Here is a 25,502-nt window from a genome sequence, read left to right as displayed (position 1 = left end):
CATAACTGGCTTCATCACTCTGTTTCCTCTCCACCAATCAGCTGGTGTGTGGTGTGCGCTCTGACACAATATGGCTGCCATTGCATCATCCAGGTGGATGGCGCTCTGAGTGTCCAGAAAAGCGCTATATAAATGTAAGGAATTATTATTAAGTCCATAAGTTGAGATGTTTTTCCACTGCACAAAACTGAGGAACAGCTGATGATGTCACACTTTGATTGACCAATCAGCAGAGAGCGGGCATTTAACTCCCGTCATTTTAAATCAGTTTATTAATTTTGGTTTTGCGTTTTCATTTAGTGTGTAAAAACAAAATGTGACGAAAACAATTATAATTATTTGCAAAACTTTAATGTGTGTGAGAAGGCTTGAATTTGGCATAAACAAATGTTTTGAAAACAAAACTAAGAAAACCAAGTATACGCAGATACACAGACCCAAAAACATTCATACCTGTTGGTTTTTTTTAAAGCTGAATAACGTCTAGGTGGCTAAGTGGTTAGCACTGTGGCCTCACAGCAAGAAGGTCGCTGGTTCGAGTCCTGGCTGAGTCAGTTGGCGTTTTTGTGTGGAGTTTGCATGTTCTCCCCGTGTCGGCGTGGGTTTCCTCCGGGTGCTCCGGAGCTATAGGGGAATTGATGAACTAAATTGGCCGTAGTGTATGAGTGTGTGAATGAGTGTGTATGGGTGTTTTCCAGTACTGGGTTGCAGCTAGAAAGGCATCCGCTGATATGTGTTGGCTTGCACTGAGTCTCAGTTCTAGAGTTCAGTTTAAGACAGTTTATTTTATTCTCCAGATCTGAGGTGAACTATCTGCTGCTGCTTTCAGTAGTACGGCAATAAATGTGATGGAAAATGGTGTTCAATCTCACAGTATTACCATTTAACACTGAATAAAGCACATGAGCTGTACCTGAGCTAATCATTGATCGTTGTTCTGTTGTTCAGCTGTAAGAAACAGAAGCCGTTTCTAATATATCAATTTTAGGTGTTGGTTAGGACAAAAACTACTTTTAATATGGAAAATATTTCTTCTATCGCGTGCCGTTGCTTTTATTTTGAACATGATTTAAATCAGCCTTTAGGCTTGACAGTCAGGCACACTCCTGTTGGTCTTCAATCTGGCAACCTGCACTTGCGTTTGTTTTGATCCAGGAGTGCAATACCTAGTTCTACCACTGGGTGTCAAACTTACATACTGCACCTTTAAAGTGAAATTATCTTGAAGTTGCTCTACATTTGTACAAAACACCAACTGATATTGATACACCACACTTATGACTTAGCAACAACAGCAAAAATGTATTTCTGTCTAAAACTCCTTTTAATGTGGAAAATATTCCTTCTATCGCGTGCCGTTGCTTTTATATAGGACACGAATTAAATCAGCCTTTAGGCTCGAAAGTCAGGCTCGCTCCTGTCGTCAATCTGGTAACCTGCACTTGCGTGAGTGCAATACCTAGTTCAACCACTGGGTGTGACACTTACAAACTGCACCTTTAATATCTGAATGATTTTTGTCATAACATTTTTGGCTTAAACCTGTGCAACATAAGATATTTTAGTGCTCCAGAGTCACATATAGTATTTCCTGTTATATGATTATGTTTGCTCTGAAAGGACTGTTTTCACAAAGGGATTGTGTTTGGGTAAATTGGTTGTTTTAAGTTTTTGCATAGAGTTGCACTGTTAACAAGTTCCTGTAGCATCTACTGTAACTTACTGTAAATCAGTTACAGCAAAAATACTGTTTACATTCACAGCACCATTTATCTTACTGTATATGTACTTATTTGTAATGTATTAATTTAACAGGGACAATGCTCATTAATAAACAGTGAGACTGTAAATAAGCCAGAGTTAGCCACGGGGGCTAATTTTCATCTTTTTCCCCCTGCTAGATTTTAAAAGGCAACCTAAAATCAAAAAAACACATGATCACACATACAGAAACAGTAAAGTTACAGATGACAACAGGATAAAACATGTAATAAGTTAAAATGTTAGACAGAAGAACTACACATGATTACAAACTTGATTAGCTTTTAGCCATTTCTTTAACTTGTATTTAAATGTTGAATAATTTGTAACACTCCTTAAATCAATAGGAAGTGTGTTCCAGAAATGACTGGCTCTAACTGAGAAGACTGATTGTGCAAAAGTTGTACGTCTGAACTGCACAGCACAGTCTCCCCTGTTAACAGATCGTGTTGCTTGACCATTATTGTTCTTGTGTGTTACAAACTCACATAATCGACGTGGAGCATATCCATTTAAAATCTTAAAAATCATACAAGCATCAGCCAAATATTTCATATTACCAAAGCTCAATAAATAATGTTTTTGTATTATATTACAATGATGATACCTAATAGACTTCTGATCAAATACTTTAAGTGCCTGTTTATAAAGCGATTCACTTGATTTTAAAACCGTTTTACTTGCGTGTGACCAACTAGTAAGACAATATGTAATATGAGAAAAAATCATGGAGTGCATAAAAAGTTTTGCTTTATTAGTCAAGTAAGGTCGTATATGCCCGAAGTTGGCCAGATTAAATGTAATAATTTTATTGACCTTCTTGGCATGCTTTTGGAATGTTAATTATGAATCTAAAATTAGACCTAAATATTTAAAATCAGAGACAACGCTAAGCTTTTCTCCTGTAACGAATACATCAGGAAGATTGGTAACTGTCAATGATTGTGAGAAAAACATACAGACTGTTTTACTTGTATTCAATGTGTATTACAGTGATGTGTGTATATATTTACTGTAAAATATACAGTAATTTTCACAATGCGACTTTAATTTACAGTAACATACTGCATAACTGTCCTACAGTAAAATAGTTCATATTACAGTTCAGTTCACTAGTAACTTTCTATAAATTAATTACAGCAGAAATACTGTATTTACATTTACAACACCATTTATCTTGCTGTATATGTATCAACAGAACTAGATGTATAACTTTACTGTAAAAATACACAGTAATTTTCGCAATGCAACTTTAATTTACAGTAACATACTACATAGCTGTACATGGCTACAGTAAAGCACAGTTCAAATTACAATTCAATTCACCTGTAACTTATTGTAAATCAATTACAGCAAAAATACTGTGTTTTCATTTGCAGCACCATTTATCTTGCTGTATATGTATTCACAGAGATGTGTGTATATCTTTACTGTAAAATACACCGTTATTTTCACAATCTGACTTTAATTTACAGTAACATACTGCACAACTGTCCTACGGTAAAATACAGTTCATATTACTGTTCAGTTCACCAGTAACATACTGAAAATCAATTACAGCAAAAATACTGTATTTACATTAACAGCACCATTTATCTTGCTGTATATGTATCAACAGATATGTATAACTTTACTGTAAAAATACACAGTAATTTTCACAATGCGACTTTAATTTACAGTAACATACTGCATAACTGTCCTACAGTAAAATACAGTTCATATTACTGTTCAGTTCACCAGTAACATACTGAAAATCAATTACAGCAAAAATATTGTCAACATTTACAGCACCATTTATCTTACTGTATATGTATTTACTGAATTGTATGTCTTTACTGTAAAATATACAGTGATTTTTACTACTTTATAATACAGAAACACACACCACATAACTGTCCTACAGTGAAATACAGTTCATAATACAATAAAAAAGGTGTCATTTATAAAAACCACGTCAATAGTGTGTTTAGGAATCATTTTGGAGCCACAAACAATGCAAAACTAGTAATTCATGGATGCAAATTATGCATTTGTTTCCTTATTTAACAGACATTTATACTAGTAATTTATAGTAAATACTGTAGTGTTTTATGAATAATAATTCACAGGCTTTAGTTATGGATTTAAAGCCTATGCCAGGGGTCACCAATCTCAGTCCTGGAGGGCCGGTGTCCCTCCAGGGTTTAGCTCCAACTTGCCTCAACACACCTGCCTGGATGTTTCAAGTATACCTAGTAACACCTTGATTAGCTTGTTCAGGTGTGTTTGATTAGAGTTGGAGCTAAAATCTGCAGGACACCAGCCCTCCAGGAACAAGTTTGTTGACCCCTGGCCTATGCGATGGCATCATTGTGATGTTTTATGTAAACATAACCTTTTTTAGTTTTGATAGTTTTATTAAATTTAATTATCTTAAATTGTTTTTAAATGTTTAAATTATCATGTTACAAAGTTGTTTAATCAGTAAGCATCAGACCGCTCACAGAGTCACACAGGCAACTGCTAATGAAGACTGTCTTGTGCCAAAGTGTAAGACCTCTTTTGGTCAATCTGTCTTCTCTGTAAAGGGAGCCAAATTGTGAATGATTTACCTGTTAGCCTAAAATGATAAAAGTAATATAAATGTTTTTAGTAGTGTTCTTAAAAAGTGGTTAAAAACAAAACAGCAGTGTTTGCACTAATAGTCTATGTTAGTTTGTTTGATCATGCCCCCTTTGATTTGCCTTATAGTAATTTTATGTAAAGAACTATAATGTTGTGTGTATATACAGGTGAAGTCAGAATTATTAGCCACCCTGTTTATTTTCTGTTTGTTTTCTAACTGAGAGCAGATTTCTTCAACACATTTCTAATCATAATAGTGTTAATAACTCATCTCTAATAACTGATTTATTTTCTCTTTGTCATGATGACAGTAAATAATATTAGACTAGATATTCTTCAAGACACTTCTATACAGCTTAAAGTGACATTTAAAGGCTTAACTAGGTTAATTAGGTTAACTAGGCAGGTTATGGTAATTAGGCAAGTTATTGTATAATGATGGTTTGTTCTGTAGACTATCGAAAAAATAGCTTAAAGGGGCTAATAATATTGACCTTAAAATGGTGTTTAAAAAATTAAAAACTGCTTTTATTCTAGCCGAAATAAAACAAATAAGACTTTCTCCAGAAGAAAAAAATATTATCAGACATACTGTGAACATTTCCTGAATCTGTTAAACATCATTTGGGAAATATTTAACAAAAGAAAAACAATTCAAAAGGGGGGCGAATAATTCTGACTTCAGCTGTATATTTTTATTTTCATTTTATGTCAAGGCTTGGACAGGTGTTGAGAATTCTCAAGTCTGCTGAAACACTTAAACAAATGCATGTGTTTGTCCTGTATAATTATGACGTCCATGTCAAACAAATTAGCTAATTAATTTATAAATTAAATAATTTTATTTTACTGTGAAACCTTGCTCTGTTAAACATCACTTTGGGAAATAGAATTATAATATACTGTACCTTTTGTCTTCAGATGTATCTATAAAATTTCATGTGTTGAATGTATTGACTTTTATTTTGTATGATATTAGAGTAAGCGGAAATGCAGTGCTTTAAAATTAAAAGTGTAGTCTAAAAAAAATACAACAAGAAAAAAAGGGGTTTTCTGTAGAACGCAATGAATATTGGGATGTTGAGATATCTGAATCGTGCTGTAGCTAATATCATCACACACACTGCAGAACATGCTTTCTTTCTACGATTTATTGTCTTGTTTGTAGTCCAAATATCTACAAATTCTTAAATCAAGAAGCGTTTTCCAATGGGGTGAGTAAAATAATCCTGTTTTGGTTTTGGAATAAGATTATTTTTCTCACCCTTGTTTTTATGGGGAAAAACACACTTCATTTTGACTCATTTCTGAAAACAAAAGCAAAAATTATAGTCGTCTAGGACAAAAAACAAGATTTGGACAAGAAACAAGACAGTAAATCCACGCAGGAAAAGCATTATTTGCAGTGCAGATCTGTTTATAAAAAGTTTGTCGTTTCATATTATGCTGTATTGTTTATTTCATGGAGCACGTGATCTGATTGATCGCAGCTGGTCTCTCACAATCATTAGTTAGCCAATCAAATTAATCCAAACTCACTATAAGTAGCCTATAAAACTACTCCGTTATCTTCGTTTTCCAAAGAAACCCGCCATCCACCCCATCTCCCCATTTCCTCCACTTCCCTCTCGAGAACCATACTCCTCTTACATGCTCATTGACCAGGCGGGAGCCCTGGGCTCATCTATCTCCGAGCTCAGGGTTCTCTCCCGGGACAGCATGCCAAACTTGCTATTATTATCAAGCAATATCTAAGTGTGAACTCTTGAAACCATAACTATAGACACCAATACAATAAAACCTCTTTTGAAATTCAATTAAAACATTAAAAAGTATCAATTAACAATTCAGAAATCATTTATTTTGTGTTTTAATATTTACTTTATATTTATACATTTTTAATTCGACATTTGCCCAGAAGTTCTGAATAAAGTGAGGAATATGATCACATATGAGCGAGCACTTTCTAAGTAAACGCTTTAAAATGTAAAAAAAAAAAAAAGAAATATAAAAATTAATATTTTATTTATTCATAAACAATATTAACTATGGATTGATTTAATTTACAGAAATGGTATTATATTCTGTTAAATATAGTCAAAGTCCTGTGATTTTTATTTATTTATTTAAAAAAAAATTTTTATTGATTAGTTAATTAATTTTTTATTATTATTATTATAATAATACATTTTTATTATTATTTATTTTTATTTTTTTATTGATTAATTAATTTATTATTATTATTATTATTATTATTATAAATTTTTATTATTATTTATTTTTATTTATTTATTTATTTTTTTAATTGATTAATTAATTAATTTATTTATTATTATTATTATTATTATTATTATTATACATTTTTATTATTATTTATTTTTATTCATTTATTTTTTTATTGATTAATTAATTTATTATTATTATTATTTTTATTATAAATTTTTATTATTTATTTTTATTCATTTATTTTTTTTATTGATTAATTTATTATTATTATTTTTATTATAAATTTTTATTATTTATTTTTATTTATTTATTTTTATTGATTAATTAATTAATTTATTATTATTATTATTATTATTATTATTATTATTATTATTATAAATCTTTATTATTTTTTATTTATATATTTTTTTTATTGATTAATTAATTTATTATTATTATTATTTTTTTTTTATTATTATTTATTTTTATTTTTTTATTTTTTTATTGATTGATTAATTAATTTATTATTATTATTATTATTGTTTTTATTATTGTTATTATTATTATTATTATACATTTTTATTATTTATTTTTATTTATTTATTTTTTCATTTCTTGTTCAAATATTTCCCAAATGATGTTGAACAGATTCAGGATTTTTTCACAGTATTTCCTCTAATATTTTTTCTTCTGGAGAAAGTCTTATTTGTTTTATTTCAGCTAGAATAAAAGCAGTTTTTAATTGTTTTAAACACCATTTTAAGCACAATATTATTAGCCCCTTTAACCAATATCAGTTTTGGATTGTCTCCAGAACAAACCATCATTATACAATAACTTGCCTAATTACCCTAACCTGCCTAGTTAACCTAATTAACCTAGTTAAGCCTTTAAATGTCACTTTAAGCTGTATAGAAGTGTCTTGAAGAATATCTAGTCTAATATTATTTACTGTCATCATGACAAAGAGAAAATAAATCAGTTATTAGAGATGAGTTATTAAAACTATTATGATTAGAAATGTGTTGAAGAAATCTTCTCTCCGTTAAACCGAAATTGGGGGAGAAAATATACAGGGGGTCAATTCTGACCTCAACTCTATATTAGCATCTGCATGTTTAAATAATTGTCCAGCCCTAATTTGATAAATGCAATAAGGCATGAGGATATTACAATATTGCAGAACATTAGCATGATGGTCTTCTGCTTTGAAACGGTGTATGAGTGAGTGTGTTTCATTAAGAGTCCTGAAGAAAAGATGACTGAAACATGCTCCATTCACTGCCCCGTTACTCTGATAAGCCCCGCCCACAAACGCTTCCGATTGGCTGAGACTGCGGGTCGACATGTCACTCGATCAAGCAGATCAATGAAAGTGGCACTGTAGCGGTTCACTCTTCGGGACTCAAGCACACACACACACACACACACACACACACACACACACACACACACACACACACACACCACTGACTAGCTGTTTTACTGTCAGTCACACACACACACACACACACACACACACACACACATACATACACATTCATAAATCTGAAGATCGCTCGTCATTTGCTTCTCTTTCATCCTCTTTTCTGTGTTGCTGATGATGTCAGTTGCTATGCAACCGTGTTATCAGAGCCAGTTTCCATGGCAACCACAGCAGCATCGTGCAGTGAATGAGAGAGAGTGAGCGAGCGTGGGAAACTCACTCACACACACACACACACACATTGGTTTTGATGGTTTATGAGGACTCTCCATAGGCATAGTGTGTATAATACTGTAAAAAGCACTTCTTATATGACCCAGCCACCTTTACAAGAGCCCTGGGTCAAACTATGAGTCAGGAGAGCTCTTTAAATATGATTTTAACTTAAGAGAAAACAAGACCTGTCCTCATAAACCTCCTATCTGGATCATTCCCATCTCATTATACAAATGTGTGTCCTCAAAAACCATCAAAATCAACACACACACACACACACACACACATACACACACACACACACACACACAGACAGAAGAGTGAGTCTCTGATAGTTTGCTTGCTTCTTTTTGTGTTTCTACTCTCTGGAGATATAATGAGAGTTCAGCTGAGCTCTCTCTTTCTCTCTCTCTCTCTCTCTCTCTCTCTCTCTCTCTCTCTCTCTCTCTCTCTCTCTCTCTCTCTCTCTCTCGTCCCTCTCTCTCTCTCTCGTCCCTCTCTGATGACATCATTATCATCATCATCCTCAGCTCTGCAGTGAGCTCTGAGTGGAATACTGAGCAGCTCTGTGTCGCCCCCGTCTGGACTATCCCATAATGCAGTGTGTGTGTGTTTGGTTTAGGGGTGCCCAGACTTTTTCTCATAAAGGGCCAAAATCCAAGCTTGAATGAGAGCTGTGGGCAGAAAGTAAATATAGCAAACTGTAGGAAGTGGCCATGGGTAATTTCCTCATTTATTTCATAATAACTATAAATAAATGGTAAAAAAAATACTTCAACTGTATTCATTCATTAGTCCCTTTATTAATCAGGGGTCGTCACAGCGGAATGAACCGCCAACTCATCCAGCACATGCCCCATTTACGCAGCGGATGCCCTTAAATATAGTTGAGGCGATGCAGTGGCGCAGTAGGTAGTGCTGTCGCCTCGCAGCAAGAAGGTCGCTGGTTCGAGCCTCGGCTGGGTCAGTTGGCGTTTCTGTGTGGAGTTTGCATGTTCTCCCTGCATTCGCGTGGGTTTCCTCCGGGTGCTTCGGTTTCCCCCACAGTCCAAACACATGCGGTACAGGTGAATTGGGTTGGCTAAATTGTTCGTAGTGTATGAGCGTGAATGAGTGTGTGTGGATGTTTCCCAGTACTGGGTTGCGGCTGGAAGATCATCCGCTGTGTAAAACATATGCTGGAATAGTTGGCGGTTCATTCCGCTGTGGCGACCCCTGATAAATAAGGGACTAAGCTGAAGGAAAATGAAGAAGTGAATATGTCTAATGTGTTTTAAGTGTGACAGTGGAGTTGAGCTGTTCCTCTCTCTCTCTTTGTGCGCGTGTGTGTGTGATGGTCTCTGCAGAAGTACCGTTACCATGATGAGGAGACGCCACCGCTGCAGCACAGTCCCGCTCACCTGAGCACAGGTAAATCTGCAGAGATGCTGCACCTGGGTGACTCTGGCCACGCCCCCATCGACGGCATCCACGCATACACACCTCAGATGCACGTGTCACCAGCTAAGGTAAATATCCTCATGAGTCTGCTCAATAAGCCTGTCATGATATCTGTGTGTGTTGTAGGATATATTCCAACATATATTGCAATAAACGATATGACTGTGATTAAATAATGGCAGAATGACAGTATAATATGACAGTGTGAGTACACTCCTCCAGAGAACACATCATATTTTAATCTTTAATTGAATTATAGCCATTTTAACTGTTTAATAATCAGGCGTTGGATGTGAAACTCATATCGTAAATCAAGAATAATAAATGTTAACAGTAAAGAGTAACAGAGGCTGTGATATCTGCTAGCAGATCTATTTTCAGCTGTCCGACACCCAAATGGGGATATACTATAGTAATTTACAGTAAATACTACACTGTTTTAACCATACTGACACCTCCAATAGAGGTAGAGATGATCACCATCAGCTGAAATGTTGCTAGAATTGTTTGTATGTGTGGGCGATATATATGATTGAGGTCATGTCCATGTGTTGTGTGATAAGTCCATATATTGATTATTGTGACAGGCTTTCAACCTTTCACCTTAACTTCATCTCTGAACACACACACATTCATGCATGTCTCTAAATAATAGAAAAGCTAAGGCAGACATTTATGAATCCTTAACTGTCCCTACAGAGAGTGTGTGTGAGTATACAGTGCTCACTGGAGGTGTGGGCTCAGCATTAATTAGTAATGTTGAGTCTGCATTATAGTTTATCATTCGGGTGGGTTTTTGAAGCTGTCTGAGGAAGCCTTCAGGACAAAGAGATTGTACCATTTGTAACTTTAATAACAGTTTTATTGAGTTACTCATAAAATTAGCAAACTCCATTATTATTTTACATTTGTTTATTTATTTTCTGTGTACATAAATACTGTTGGACTGCTTGCAGGGTGTCTGCGGGGTCTTAAAAAGTATTAAAAGTTGATAAATCAGCCTTTAAAAGGTATTAAAAGTCTTAATCGAGTTTATATGAGGTCTTAAGTTTTCTTCAAGCGATTTCCAAAGTGTTCGACTCCAAAAAAAGCAAAAATATATTTATTTTGCTTCTAATATTAACAACGGCGTGCTCGATCCACACGATTGGTTCCACTCTTCTGTCCTGGTGATGTCACGTAATTTGCGACAAACTCAGGAAGGTGATGTGACGCTCTCCATATGTACAAAACTATAGAGTGAAGCAGAGGGCAAAATGGGAAAATGTAAGTTTGCGTACTGCTGGATGGAGAAAGAGGAGTTTAAACAGTGGCTGAAGTCTGAAATCAACCATGTAGTTTATTCTTTCAAGGTTGGTGAAATTGGTGGGGAGATTTTTATTGTCAGCGGATATTGGTGGGGACGCATCACTTCCGTCCACCCTAAATCTGCGCCCCTGCCCTGATATATTTGTTGAGGTGTATAAATTTGTGCACAGTAATCTCAGGTTGTTTTGTTAGATTAGCTCCAGATTCTGTGCTGATTGGTCAGATTGCTCTACTCTGTGCTGATTGGTCAGATTGCTCTACTCTGTGCTGATTGGTCAGATTGCTCTACTCTATGCTGATTGGTCAAATGTCTCTACTCTGTGCTGATTGGTCAGATTGCTCTACTCTGTGGTGATTGGTCAGTTGGCTCTACTCTGTGCTTATTGGTCAGATTGCTCTACTCTGTGCTGATTGGTCAGATTGCTCTACTCTGTGCTGATTGGTCAGATTGCTCTACTCTGTGCTGATTGGTCAGATTGCTCTACTCTGTGCTGATTGGTCAAACGACCCTAATCTGCGCTGATTGGTCAAACGACCCTACTCTGTGCGGATTGATCAGATGGCTCTACTCTGTACTGATTGGTCAGATTTCTCTACTCTGTGCGGATTGATCAGATTTCTCTACTCTGTGCGGATTGATCAGATGGCTCTACTCTGTGCTGATTGGTCAGATTTCTCTACTCTGTGCTGATGTTTCAGATGGCTCTACTCTGTGCTGATTGGTCAGATTTCTCTACTCTGTGCTGATGTTTCAGATGGCTCTACTCTGTGCTGATTGGTCAGTTGGCTCTACTCTGTGCTGATTGGTCAGATTTCTCTACTCTGTGCGGATTGATCAGATGGCTCTACTCTGTGCTGATTGGTCAGATTTCTCTACTCTGTGCTGATGTTTCAGATGGCTCTACTCTGTGCTGATTGGTCAGTTGGCTCTACTCTGTGCTGATTGATCAGATGGCTCTACTCTGTGCTGATTGGTCAGATTTCTCTACTCTGTGCTGATGTTTCAGATGGCTCTACTCTGTGCTGATTGGTCAGATTTCTCTACTCTATGCTGATTGGTCAGATGTCTCTACTCTGTGCTGATTGGTCAGTTGGCTCTACTCTGTGCTGATTGGTCAGATTGCTCTACTCTGTGCTGATTGGTCAGATTGCTCTACTCTGTGCTGATTGTTCAGATTGCTCTACTCTGTGCTGATTGGTCAGTTGGCTCTACTCTGTGCTGATTGGTCAGATTGCTCTACTCTGTGCTGATTGGTCAGATTGCTCTACTCTGTGCTGATGTTTCAGATGGCTCTACTCTGTGCTGATTGTTCAGATTGCTCTACTCTGTGCTGATTGGTCAGTTGGCTCTACTCTGTGCTGATTGGTCAGATTGCTCTACTCTGTGCTGATTGTTCAGATTGCTCTACTCTGTGCTGATTGGTCAGTTGGCTCTACTCTGTGCTGATTGGTCAGATTGCTCTACTCTGTGCTGATTGGTCAGATTGCTCTACTCTGTGCTGATTGGTCAGATTGCTCTACTCTGTGGTGATTGGTCAGTTGGCTCTACTCTGTGCTGATTGGTCAGATTGCTCTACTCTGTGCTGATTGGTCAGATGTCTCTACTCTGTGCTGATTGGTCAGTTGGCTCTACTCTATGCTGATTGGTCAGATGTCTCTACTCTGTGCTGATTGGTCAGTTGGCTCTACTCTGTGCTGATTGGTCAGTTGGCTCTACTCTGTGCTGATTGGTCAGATTGCTCTACTCTGTGCTGATTGGTCAGATGTCTCTACTCTGTGCTGATTGGTCAGTTGGCTCTACTCTGTGCTGATTGGTCAGATTGCTCTACTCTGTGCTGATTGGTCAGATTGCTCTACTCTGTGCTGATGTTTCAGATGGCTCTACTCTGTGCTGATTGTTCAGATTGCTCTACTCTGTGCTGATTGGTCAGTTGGCTCTACTCTGTGCTGATTGGTCAGATTGCTCTACTCTGTGCTGATTGTTCAGATTGCTCTACTCTGTGCTGATTGGTCAGTTGGCTCTACTCTGTGCTGATTGGTCAGATTGCTCTACTCTGTGCTGATTGGTCAGATTGCTCTACTCTGTGCTGATTGGTCAAACGACCCTAATCTGCGCTGATTGGTCAAACGACCCTACTCTGTGCGGATTGATCAGATGGCTCTACTCTGTACTGATTGGTCAGATTTCTCTACTCTGTGCGGATTGATCAGATGGCTCTACTCTGTGCTGATTGGTCAGATTTCTCTACTCTGTGCTGATGTTTCAGATGGCTCTACTCTGTGCTGATTGGTCAGTTGGCTCTACTCTGTGCTGATTGATCAGATGGCTCTACTCTGTGCTGATTGGTCAGATTGCTCTACTCTGTGCTGATTGGTCAGATTTCTCTACTCTGTGCTGATGTTTCAGATGGCTCTACTCTGTGCTGATTGGTCAGATTTCTCTACTCTGTGCTGATTGGTCAGTTGGCTCTACTCTATGCTGATTGGTCAGATGTCTCTACTCTATGCTGATTGGTCAGATGTCTCTACTCTGTGCTGATTGGTCAGTTGGCTCTACTCTGTGCTGATTGGTCAGATTGCTCTACTCTGTGCTGATTGGTCAGATTGCTCTACTCTGTGCTGATGTTTCAGATGGCTCTACTCTGTGCTGATTGTTCAGATTGCTCTACTCTGTGCTGATTGGTCAGTTGGCTCTACTCTGTGCTGATTGGTCAGATTGCTCTACTCTGTGCTGATTGTTCAGATTGCTCTACTCTGTGCTGATTGGTCAGTTGGCTCTACTCTGTGCTGATTGGTCAGATTGCTCTACTCTGTGCTGATTGGTCAGATTGCTCTACTCTGTGCTGATTGGTCAGATTGCTCTACTCTGTGGTGATTGGTCAGTTGGCTCTACTCTGTGCTGATTGGTCAGATTGCTCTACTCTGTGCTGATTGGTCAGATGTCTCTACTCTGTGCTGATTGGTCAGTTGGCTCTACTCTATGCTGATTGGTCAGATTGCTCTACTCTGTGCTGATTGGTCAGATTGCTCTACTCTGTGCTGATTGGTCAGTTGGCTCTACTCTGTGCTGATTGGTCAGATTGCTCTACTCTGTGCTGATTGGTCAGATGTCTCTACTCTGTGCTGATTGGTCAGTTGGCTCTACTCTGTGCTGATTGGTCAGATTGCTCTACTCTGTGCTGATTGGTCAGATTGCTCTACTCTGTGCTGATGTTTCAGATGGCTCTACTCTGTGCTGATTGTTCAGATTGCTCTACTCTGTGCTGATTGGTCAGTTGGCTCTACTCTGTGCTGATTGGTCAGATTGCTCTACTCTGTGCTGATTGTTCAGATTGCTCTACTCTGTGCTGATTGGTCAGTTGGCTCTACTCTGTGCTGATTGGTCAGATTGCTCTACTCTGTGCTGATTGGTCAGATTGCTCTACTCTGTGCTGATTGGTCAGATTGCTCTACTCTGTGGTGATTGGTCAGTTGGCTCTACTCTGTGCTGATTGGTCAGATTGCTCTACTCTGTGCTGATTGGTCAGATGTCTCTACTCTGTGCTGATTGGTCAGTTGGCTCTACTCTATGCTGATTGGTCAGATTTCTCTACTGTGTGCTGATTGGTCAGTTGGCTCTACTCTATGCTGATTGGTCAGATGTCTCTACTCTGTGCTGATTGGTCAGATTGCTCTACTCTGTGCTGATTGGTCAGATGTCTCTACTCTGTGCTGATTGGTCAGTTGGCTCTACTCTATGCTGATTGGTCAGATTTCTCTACTGTGTGCTGATTGGTCAGTTGGCTCTACTCTGTGCTGATTGGTCAGATTGCTCTACTCTGTGCTGATTGATCAGATTGCTCTACTCTGTGGTGATTGATCAGTTGGCTCTACTCTGTGCTGATTGGTCAGATTTCTCTACTCTGTGCTGATTGGTCAGTTGGCTCTACTCTATGCTGATTGGTCAGATGTCTCTACTCTGTGCTGATTGGTCAGATTGCTCTACTCCGTGCTGATTGGTCAGATGGCTAAAGTCTGTGCTGATTGGTCAGATGGCTAAAGTCTGTGCTGATTGGTCAGTTGGCTCTACTCTGTGCTGATTGGTCAGATTCCTCTACTCTGTGCTGATTGGTCAGATTTCTCTACTCTGTGCTGATTGGTCAGATTGCTCTACTCTGTGCTGATTGGTCAGATTTCTCTACTCTGTGCTGATTGGTCAGTTGGCTCTACTCTGTGCTGATTGGTCAGATTGCTCTACTCTGTGCTGATTGGTCAGATTGCTCTACTCTGTGCTGATTGGTCAGATTTCTCTACTCTGTGCTGATTGGTCAGTTGGCTCTACTCTGTGCTGATTGGTCAGATTGCTCTACTCTGTGCTGATTGGTCAGATTGCTCTACTCTGTGCTGATTGGTCAGATTGCTCTACTCTGTGCTGATTGGTCAGATTGCTCTACTCTGTACTGATTGGTCAGATTGCTCTACTCTGTGCTGATTCAGTGTTTCCTCCAGGATTTTTTCCAGCTGTGGCGGCAGGCCTTTTTTACACAGATCTACTAAGTACCTTCAATGACAAATGTCGTGAGCACAGTATTACAAGTCGAGAGCGCATTCATGTAATACAAGCATGTGAATCTCTGTGCTCGAGCGCCGATTTCTCTGCTAGTGCACAAAACTTCTTGCGCGCCCTCAAATATACGCTGATCAAGTGCAGATTTTCTTGCGCGCTCTCAAATAAATGCTGCTAAGGGGAGCGATTTAGTTCATTTATGTAATAAATATGTCTCCAACATTTACTAGATTTGCTTGGAATATTGATGAATGTCTCCAATAGACCAAACGAGCTGTATTAATGTACAGTGACGGATGTTGATGGTTTTTGAGTCACAGTTCTGACTTTGAAATAATAATTTTATAATTATTTAATGTATTTAATTAATTTAATTATTTAATAACATAATGTTAGTCTGTAAAATAGCAGAACATGTGCTGCAGTGTATTAAAGTGTGTTTAGAGCGTAATATACAACAACACAGACAATATAGCACTGCAAACTATTATAAATGGTAGTAAAAGTCACTTTTTTGAACAATTCAGGGTTAAAAGTTGTTGTGAAGAAAGATTAAGATCCCATAATGCAATTCAAAAGCAGAAATAAATAAAGAAAAATAAAAAAATCAGTCACAAAATACAGAAAACTGCTAATCTATGCATATTTTCTACTGTGTGTTTACTTGCTGTTCTGTGTATTTCAGCCGGTGTTACTGCCAAGTGGACACGCTCCCTACTACGCAACCTCTACTCTGGTAAGACCACTCGTGTTTATGCAAAAATAAATAAAGGTGTTCGTTCTTTCATGCATCCAATCGTCTGTGAAGCCCTTTAGACGCTTCTGTGGGAAAACTAAATGTCAAATCTTACATGTAAATTGTTGGTGGAACATTCTTCTTAACACTTTAGCTGTTCATTTGCAGCGTCTGGATGCTCAAAAGTAACGCACTAACAGAGCAGTCGCACCAGTTAGCTTTAATCTACCCAAAATCTGCCAAGTGTGAACTCTCGCTGAAGTGTGAATTTAGTGTGTGTTTTAATAACAGCGCTGAGCTCTGGCAATGTTTTACAGTTATGAGCCTGAGAGTACACTGACTTTAAGTTTGTGACAGCGTTTTCTTGGTCTAATTTTCGATGATCCTTGAGTTTTATTATCTAAAACAGACTCAATATTAACCCCTGTGTTTTTCCTATGATGCTGCATACTCCGTTTGTCCAACGCAAGGGTGTATAATTGGCGGAGGTGATGTGTCTAGGCCTGTTACGCTATCTATTTTTTGTTGTAGGATATAATGCACCAAAATATATTGCAATAAACTATAAAATTGTCATTAAATAATGGCAGAAAGACAATATAATATGACAGTGCGAGTACACTCCTCCAGAGAACACATCATATTTTAATCTTTAATTGAATTATAGCCATTTTAACTGTTTAATAATCAGGCGTTGGATGTGAAACTCATATCCTAAATAAAGAATAATAAATGTTAACAGTAAAGAGTAACAGAGGCTGTGATATCTGCTAGCAGATCTATTTTCAGCTGTCCGACACCCACATGAGGATATACTATAGTAATTTACAGTAAATACTACACTGTTTTAACCATACTGACACCTCCAATAGAGATAGAGATGATCACAATCAGCTGAAATGTTGCTACAATTGGTTTGTATGTGTGGGCGATATATATGATTAAGGTCATGTCCATGTGTTGTGTGATAAGTCCATATATTGATTATTGTGACAGACCTAGATGTGTCCCCACTAATAACTGAAATGTCTCCACCAAACATTGAATCGCCTTCAAAGTAAAAGAATGCTCCATCAACTCATAGTAACCTAGATGTGCAGAAAGGGTTACATCACATTCTCTTCTCTGATCCCAAACACACATGCCTTTTTTTCTACTCTCCAACGTCAAAACAAGGACATTTTCCAGTCTTTCTTCACTGTGCAAGTCACTTAAAGTCAAGTCCACTATAATAATACTAACCAAGACTGTGCAATTAATGGAAATTGTTTTGATTTTGGCCTCCATGATTAAATTGCGTCACATGCCTCTCTAAGTTTCTCTACATTCAAACCTTCTCAAAGCATCATCACAGTAAAATCTTGTGAATTGACTTTTGCAGCATGGGACATGAGGGAAAAAAAACATATGCCAGAGTAATTGTCGGTTCATTCCGCTGTGGTGACCTCTGATAAATTAAGGATTAAGCCAAAGGAATTAATGCATTGGAAAGTAAAGTTTAAAGCGACAAACAAATATCCCTAAAATTCCATGACTTTGTAGCCTAGTGGTTAAGTGTGCTGACATATAGCGCCATGGTGCTCACAGAGACCTGAGTTCGATTCCCAGCTCGAGATCCTATGCTGACAATTCCACTCTCTCTGCTCATAATACTTTCCTGTCTGTCCTCCACCATCCTATCCCAATAAAAGGTGAAAAACCCCTAAAAAATAAGTATTAGAAATTATTAATAATAAATTCCAGGACGTTCCAGAACCCTGGATTTGCATTGGCCCCACCTCCAAACATCAGACTGACTGTGGTTGGTCACTTCACATCATGTCATTTTCCTGTTGCGTTATTAAAACTACTACATTAGTTCAGTCTTTATTTCTTCTATTATTTGTGTTTTAAACCACTGTTAATTATTAATTTGATAATTATGATTATGAAAAACAATAACTGAGATAAAACGTGTCACCTGCGTCTCTAAATATCTCTACATTCATTTCTCCTCAAAGCCTGGTTGCAGTCAAGTCTTGTAAATTGACTTTTGCATTTTGCATGGGGCGTGCTTCATTAATTATTATTTGTATTAAGCGTTTAAAGCCTTTATTCACATTTCCAAAAGTGCAAAAGAGAATGTGTGCTTTTCTATGCATGCACTCTAGGGATGTACTTTATGTCCTCATCAATGTCTAGAGGAAATCTGCATCCTTCATCCTGCGGGTCAAAAATGAGCCGCCTTCACTTAACCTCTAAATAAAGGAGCTGAATTAAATTTCAATGCATGGAAATCAAGCTCATCTTCATCAAAATCTCTGTGAATGTCTCAGTTTTCCCTCATCAATGTGCAATATTTAATCAGTGTTTATTTGGTGGATAACAGTGGACTCATGTCTGACTACAGTAAAGGGTGTATAATGATAAAAGTGCCTGCATGAGTGTTAAAAGCTTTTAGCAAGACAGTGTTGATAACAGTTAAAGCTGCAGATTGTTATTGTGTGTGTGTGTGTGTGTTTGTGTTTGTGTTGAAGTGTGCACATGGATGCCTGTTTTTGTGTTGTAAAAAAGGTTTCATAGCTGGCTGGTCAAAACTGACCCATAAGACAACTCTAAGGGCTCTATTTTAATGATCTAGGTGCAAAGTCTAAAGCTCATGGCGCAAAAGCATTAAGGCCATGTTCGAATCCACTTTTGGACTTATATGCTTTGTTCCCGGCGCATGGTCTAACAGGGTTGAGCTTATTCTCTTAATGAGTTCTGGGTGTGTTTTGAGCATAACGTGCATTAAACCAATCAGAGTCTCGTCTCTTATTCCCTTTAAGAGTCAGTTGTGTTGCTCCATGGTGCATTTGCTATCTACATGGCGGACTTTGTAAGTGTAAAAACTGAAGGCTTCACTAGCGAGAAAACAGTTAAACAGAGCATCTGCAGCGCGAGGATAAAGAACGAGCATCCTCTATTCAGCCTCTTTACTTTACTCCTTTACTTTGGTGGAGTGAGGAAAACGGGAAAATTAGGGTTGTGCTTGTCTGAAAATATCAACAAATCACGCCAAACTCATCATGCACCAGGTGTATGATAGGGCTCTAAATGTGGACAGCTTTCAAGAAAATATGGAGGTAGAAAATGGTAAATTTTTTTGTAAAGTTGGGGTCATCTTAAGAAAAAGTCACCAAATTTCGAGATAAAAAACATTGTTTAGGTTTTTCCCCCTGTTGTTGAAATGGCTGTGGGTCATTTTTGAGGAAGGATAAATAGCTCTAGCCTGAATATAATATTGCATTACTTTAATAGCCACTACAAGAACAACAATAGCAAAATTACATTTTGAGGTATGAAAACTAAAGTTTACATATATATTTATATTTCTGTGTGTAGTTTGCATGTTCTCGCTGCGTTCGCGTGGGTTCCCTCCGGGTGCTTCGGTTTCCCCCACAGTCCAAACACATGCAATACAGGTGAAGTGGGAGGGCTAAATTGTCCGTAGTGTATGACTGTGAGTGAGTGTGTATGAATGTTTCCCAGAGATGGGTTGCAGCTGGAAGGGCATCCACTGCGTAAAACATGTGCTGGATAAGTTGGCGGTTCATTTCGCTGTGGCGACCCCAGATTAACAAAGGGACTAAGCCGAAAAGAAAGTGAATATATATATACACAGTTGAAGTCATAATTATTAGCCCTCCTTTAGATTTTTTTTTCTTTTTTAAATATTTCCCAAATGATGTTTAACAGAGCTAGGAAATTTTCACAGTATGTCTGATAATATTTTTTCTTCTGGAGAAAGTCCTATTTGTTTTATTTCGGCTAGAATTAAAGCAGTTTTTAATTTTTTAAACACCATTTTAAGGTCAATATTATTAGCCCCTTTAAGCTATATATTTCATCGATAGTCTACAGAACAAACCATCGTTATACAATAACTTGCCTAATACCCTAACCTGCCTAGTTAACCTAATTAACCTAGTTAAGCCTTTAAATGTCACTTTAAGCTGTATAGAAGTGTCTTGAAGAATATCTAGTCTAATATTATTTACTGTCATCATGACAAAGAGAAAATAATTAGTCAGTCAGTCATTTAATTTACATTCCGTGTCTTAAATTATGTAAAAGACCTTTCTTTTCTGTGGACTTCCTTTACCCTGGATTTGCATTGGCCCCGCCTTTAATCAACAGACTGACTGTGGTTGGCCAATTCACATGTCAATCATTGAATTTTCCTGTCATTTTATTAAATCTACTTTTACATTAGTTGAGGTGTCTTCATTTCTTTTATAAGAATGCGGTTTAACTCCAGCAGTTTGAACTGTAGTTCTGCTGAATGACTGAAGAGGTTATGAGTATGATGGTGAAAAACTGTACATAGTCAACCATCCTTCTGCAGTCTAATACCAAAAACTGCAGGAGAGCGTTGCTATTGTGTTTATATCATATTGCAATGTGGAGCGGTGGGTTAAATCAATCAGTTAAGGGTTAAATCAAAAGTAATTTACAGAATACTTGAAAATGAAATGGTTTAATAACAATATTTTCCCATGATCGCAAATGAACTGGTTATAAAATAACTGTATAAAATGAATAAAACACGAAATAAAATAAAAAAACGTATATTAATTGACTAAAAGACATGCAATAATAACAAATGCATATGATAGTTTACATCCTTTTACTTTTATTATTTGTGTTACAAATCAGTGTTAATCATTATGACAATACATTACACTAATACATGATGATTTGCATCATAACAGATGATTTTTGGAAAGGCACAGTAACTGGAATCCAAAGACAGTGGACGTCTTGCTCATTCAAATAGCTGCAAATTCCCTGTGTTATTAAAAATACATTAGATAAACACTAGATCAGTGTTTCTCAACCCTGTTCCTGAAGGCACACCAACAGTACACATTTTCAACCTCTCCCTAATCAAACACACCTGAATCAACTTATCATAACATCAGAAGAGACTCCAACACCTGAAGTTATGGGTCAGAAAAGGGAGACATACAAAATATGTACTGTTGGTGTGCCTCCAGGAACAGGGTTGAGAAACACTGCACTAGATTATTCTTCCGTTGGTTCCTCTGATTGGCTTAAATTGAGACGTTTTCAGGCTGATTGTGGAGGCAAAACTTCTGTCTTTTTCTCCTTAGGGAAACTGGGTTTTAACAGTGACTTATAACATTTAAAGACAGTCCTGTTTGCTGTGAGGTTGGTCATCTATTCTACATGCTTTTGGAAACCGGTCTGTTCACGTTCATTCAACTATGTGTCCCTAGCGGCTCCTAGTGGCGAGACTGAATTACTACAGGTGCATTTTAAAAACCCTCGGTCTACACAAGAACAGACTTCACATTAAAATTATTGTTATATTATATATGCGACTATATTATCATACAGTTTACACTCACACACATGCATATGTTGAAGACCAAAGAGTTAACCCTCGTGTGAGTTTAAATTTTACTTCAAATATGCAAATAAGTGGAGAAAGTCTGTCATTTTAGTTAAATTGATTCATTTTGTTGTGCATTTTCATTGTTAATGTATATTTTCTGATTTAGTTTTTGTAGTACTAAGTAAATAATTTTAAACTAAATGAAAATGATAAATATTGTAAGTATACAGGGGTTGGAGACTGCTGAATGCCTGGTTTTAGAGGACAGTAATTCATTAGTATGGTGTAGTTCCTCCGTTTGCAGCCAATACAGCATCAGTTGGTCTTGAGATTGACAGATACAAGTCCTGCACAGTGGCCAGAGGGATTTTGAGCTGTTCTTCTTTAGAATAGTGGCCAGATCATGGCGTGATGCTGCTGCCCGACTCGCTCCTCCAAAACACCCCAAAGTGCTCAATAATATTTAGATCTGATGACTGTGCAGGCCATTGGAGATGTTCAGCTTCACTTTCATGTTCATCAGGCCACTCTGTCACCAGTCTTGCTGTGTATATTGGCGCATTGTCTTCTAGAGATACAGCCTTTCGGATACAATATTTGACTTATTTGGGTTACATGGTCCACCACAATGGTTGGGTAGTCCTGGCAGTGACCCAGAGCCCATCTAGCACAAGTATTGCGCCTATGGAATGCCATGATATTGAGCCCAAACCATCACTGATCCCCCCATGCTTATCTCTGGGCATGGAGCAGTCTGTGTGGGATGCTTCTTTGGGGCTTCTCCACGCCGTACTCCACACCACTTGTTCACGTGCGCTCAGTTTCACGTTAATTCAGGTGTACAAAGAGAATATGCGTGGGATTCAGCGCATGCACTGTTTCATACATCTGATCTTTTTACTGCGTCCGCACATTTACACTATTGTCCGTATGCAGTGTTTTAGTATTGATTCAACACAAGTCTTTGTACATGAGGCCTCAGGACTTTTCTGATCATTTATGAGCGTCAAAAGTTGTGGATCTGTTCAGCAAAATATTTGACTGCGTGTCACTGCATCCCAATCCACTAAAAATAATACAAAACGATTTAACTGCAGCAATGTCCACTGTGCTGAGCGAGAGCGCTTCTGTCTGTTAAACTGAACAGCGCATCATCGATGCTCCGGCTCAGATGCAATGTGAGTGCAGGCCATCGGGGAAGAGGGGAGGGGGATGAAATTATTGTTGCTTGCGTTTTTGGCGGTTAATGGTCACGTGGTATACAGGTAAATATGAATGAATTGAATTCTTCATATTATTAACTATTATTTAATAATAGCAGGGATTAGACACTCAATTATAATCTGAAAACTTTGCTGTTTGTTCAAAGTACTTTTTTAAAATGAGCTCAAACAACACAATTCTTGTGTTTATTGGTTGGACAACTTAATTGTTTTATGTTCAATCTACTTAACTTTGTAAAAACTAATAAATTAACTTAAATCCTTCAAATTGCTCCAACGCAAATTTGTTTGTGTGGATCCCAGCATTGTTTTTACAGTGAATTATTTTCTTGAACCTAGCAAATGCCTCTTTATAAAGCCTTATAATTGTTTATTTATTTTATTGTTATTATTACTATTGTTATTATCATTTTGTTATTATTATAACTAATATTATGTTGTTGTTGTTAATATTATTTTGTTGTTATTATCATTTTATTATTATTATTATTATTATTATTATTATTATTATTATTATTATTATTATTATTATTATGTTATTATTTCTTAATATTATTTTGTTGTTGTTGTTGTTGTTGTTATCATCATTTTGCTATTATTATTACTATAATTGTTATTATTTTGTTAGTATTATTATCATGTTGTTTTTGTTATTATTATTAATATTGTTGTTGTTGTTGTTATTATTATTATTATAAAGAATATTATTTTGTTAATATTATTATTGTTATTATTATTTATTATTATTATTGTTATCATTTTGTTATTATTATTATTATTATCATTATTTTTATTATTGTACTTATTTATTATGTCATAATTTTGTTATTATTAGTATTACTATAGTATTATTTTGTTGTTATTATTATTATTGTTATTACTATTATTATATTGTTATTATTAATAATAATATTTTGTTATTATTGTAATTTTGTTATTATTATTACTATTATTGTTATTATTAATATTATAATTCTTAAAATATACAAATTTTGTTAGTATTGTTATTGTAATTTTGTTATTATTATTATTATTATTATCTTGTTATTATTATTTTTATTATTATTGTCATCTTGTTATTATTATTATTATTGTTGTTAATATTATTATTATTGTTGTTAATATTATTATTATTGTTGTTAATATTATTATTATTATTATTGTCATTTTGTTATTATTGTTATTACTCTTATTATTATTTTGTTATTATTAATATTATTTTGTTGTTGTTGTTGTTGTTATTATTATTGGTATTATTAATATTATTGTCATTTTGTTATTATTATTATTATTATTATTATTATTATTATTATTAGAGAGAGAAAAAGAGAGAGAGAGAGAGAGAGAGAGAGAGAGAGAGAGAGAGACCGTGTGTGCTATCGGCGCTTGTGTGTGTGCGTGTGTGTGTGTGTGTGTGTGCGTGTGTATGAGTGTATCGGCGTGCGTGTGTGTGTGACGGTTTCGCGGCAGCAGGATGAAGCTCTTCTCCGCGCGCGTCTGGGTTTCATTTTGCGCTCGTGATTCCTGATGAAGCTGAAGATGAGAGGACACTGACACACCGCGTTTCTGCCATCTTCATCATCATCATATTCATCATCATCATCATCTTCTGTCAGTGGTCAAGCGGGTGGCGGATTCTCTCTCTCTGTCAGTGTTTCGGACTCGATCCAGTTCGGTTTGATATTATAGGTGAGTGTGCGGACGCGCGTGTGTGATGTAATCCCGCGGCTCTGACGTCATGTTCGTGTCGGTTTGGTACGCGAAGAAGATGGGCCGAAGATTCATCAGCAACGTGCGCAAAGCCAAGAGACACAGACAGAGACTGACGGTGAGACAGATGTGCGTGTATGTGTATGAGACAGATGTGTGCGTGTGTGAGAGGGAGACAGATGTGTATGTATGAGTGTGTTAGAGAGAGCTGTGTGTGTGTGTCTGTGGTTATAATCAGCGCTGTGTGATGGTTCAGTGATGTAATGTTCACCGACTGGTCGTGTTATGGTGTGTATTTCTGACATAAATCAGCAGCAGTAGATGTATTCGACAAAATCATCTAACATGAATGAGGATGACTGAGCTTCTCAGCGTGTGTGTGTGTGTGTGTGTGTGTGTCTGTGTCTGTGTCTGTGTGTGTGTGTTGGAGATCTGTCGGCATATGTGCTGGACATTTTTTATTAATGTGTGTGCGTGTGTGTGTGTGTGTGTGTGTGTGTGTGTGTGTTTCGTTGGTAGCTGCCAAATTTCTGCTGAGCGCTGCATCACCTCCATGGCAACCACAGTAATGGTGTGGATGCAGCCTGTGAAGGTGTTGCCATGGCAACTGATGTCATACAGGAGGTGTGTGTGTGTGTGTGTGTGTGTGTGTGTGTGTGTGTGTGTGTGTGTGTGTGTGTGTGTGTGTGTGTGTGTGTGTGTGTGAGAGAGAGAGAGACATTACTGTATTAAACTAATGATGCTCATACTGGTCTGGTTCTGGTTAAGCTAGTTAGTGCTGCAGCCTGTACAGTAGAGAGTACTGGTCATCAGCTAAACCTGGTTGTAATCTGTCTTTACCAGGGTAATGTTAAAGCTCTGCTCTAGTCACTGTACATCGTTTTAGA

General features: G+C 37.1%; 1 protein-coding gene across 2 annotated transcripts in view; it reads left to right on the top strand.

The window, feature by feature from the left end:
• Positions 1-25,502, top strand: part of dlg4b (discs, large homolog 4b (Drosophila)) — an 83,866-nt gene that overhangs the window by 4,671 nt on the left and 53,693 nt on the right. Inside the window, exons 2-3 of one of the 2 annotated variants that reach the window (XM_056449184.1) lie at positions 9,619-9,780; positions 16,252-16,302. In XM_056449184.1, coding sequence (XP_056305159.1) covers positions 9,619-9,780; positions 16,252-16,302 — 213 coding nt within the window. Of the gene's footprint in view, positions 1-9,618; positions 9,781-16,251; positions 16,303-24,347; positions 24,734-25,502 lie in introns of those variants that run through there. The other variant, XM_056449185.1, reaches the window with a different exon arrangement.

The sequence above is a fragment of the Danio aesculapii genome, chromosome 23 (genome assembly GCF_903798145.1).
Source record: "Danio aesculapii chromosome 23, fDanAes4.1, whole genome shotgun sequence".
NCBI lineage: Eukaryota > Metazoa > Chordata > Actinopteri > Cypriniformes > Danionidae > Danio > Danio aesculapii.
The sequence above is the reverse complement of the archived record's forward strand: the minus strand, read 5'-3'. Positions and strand labels throughout refer to the sequence as shown.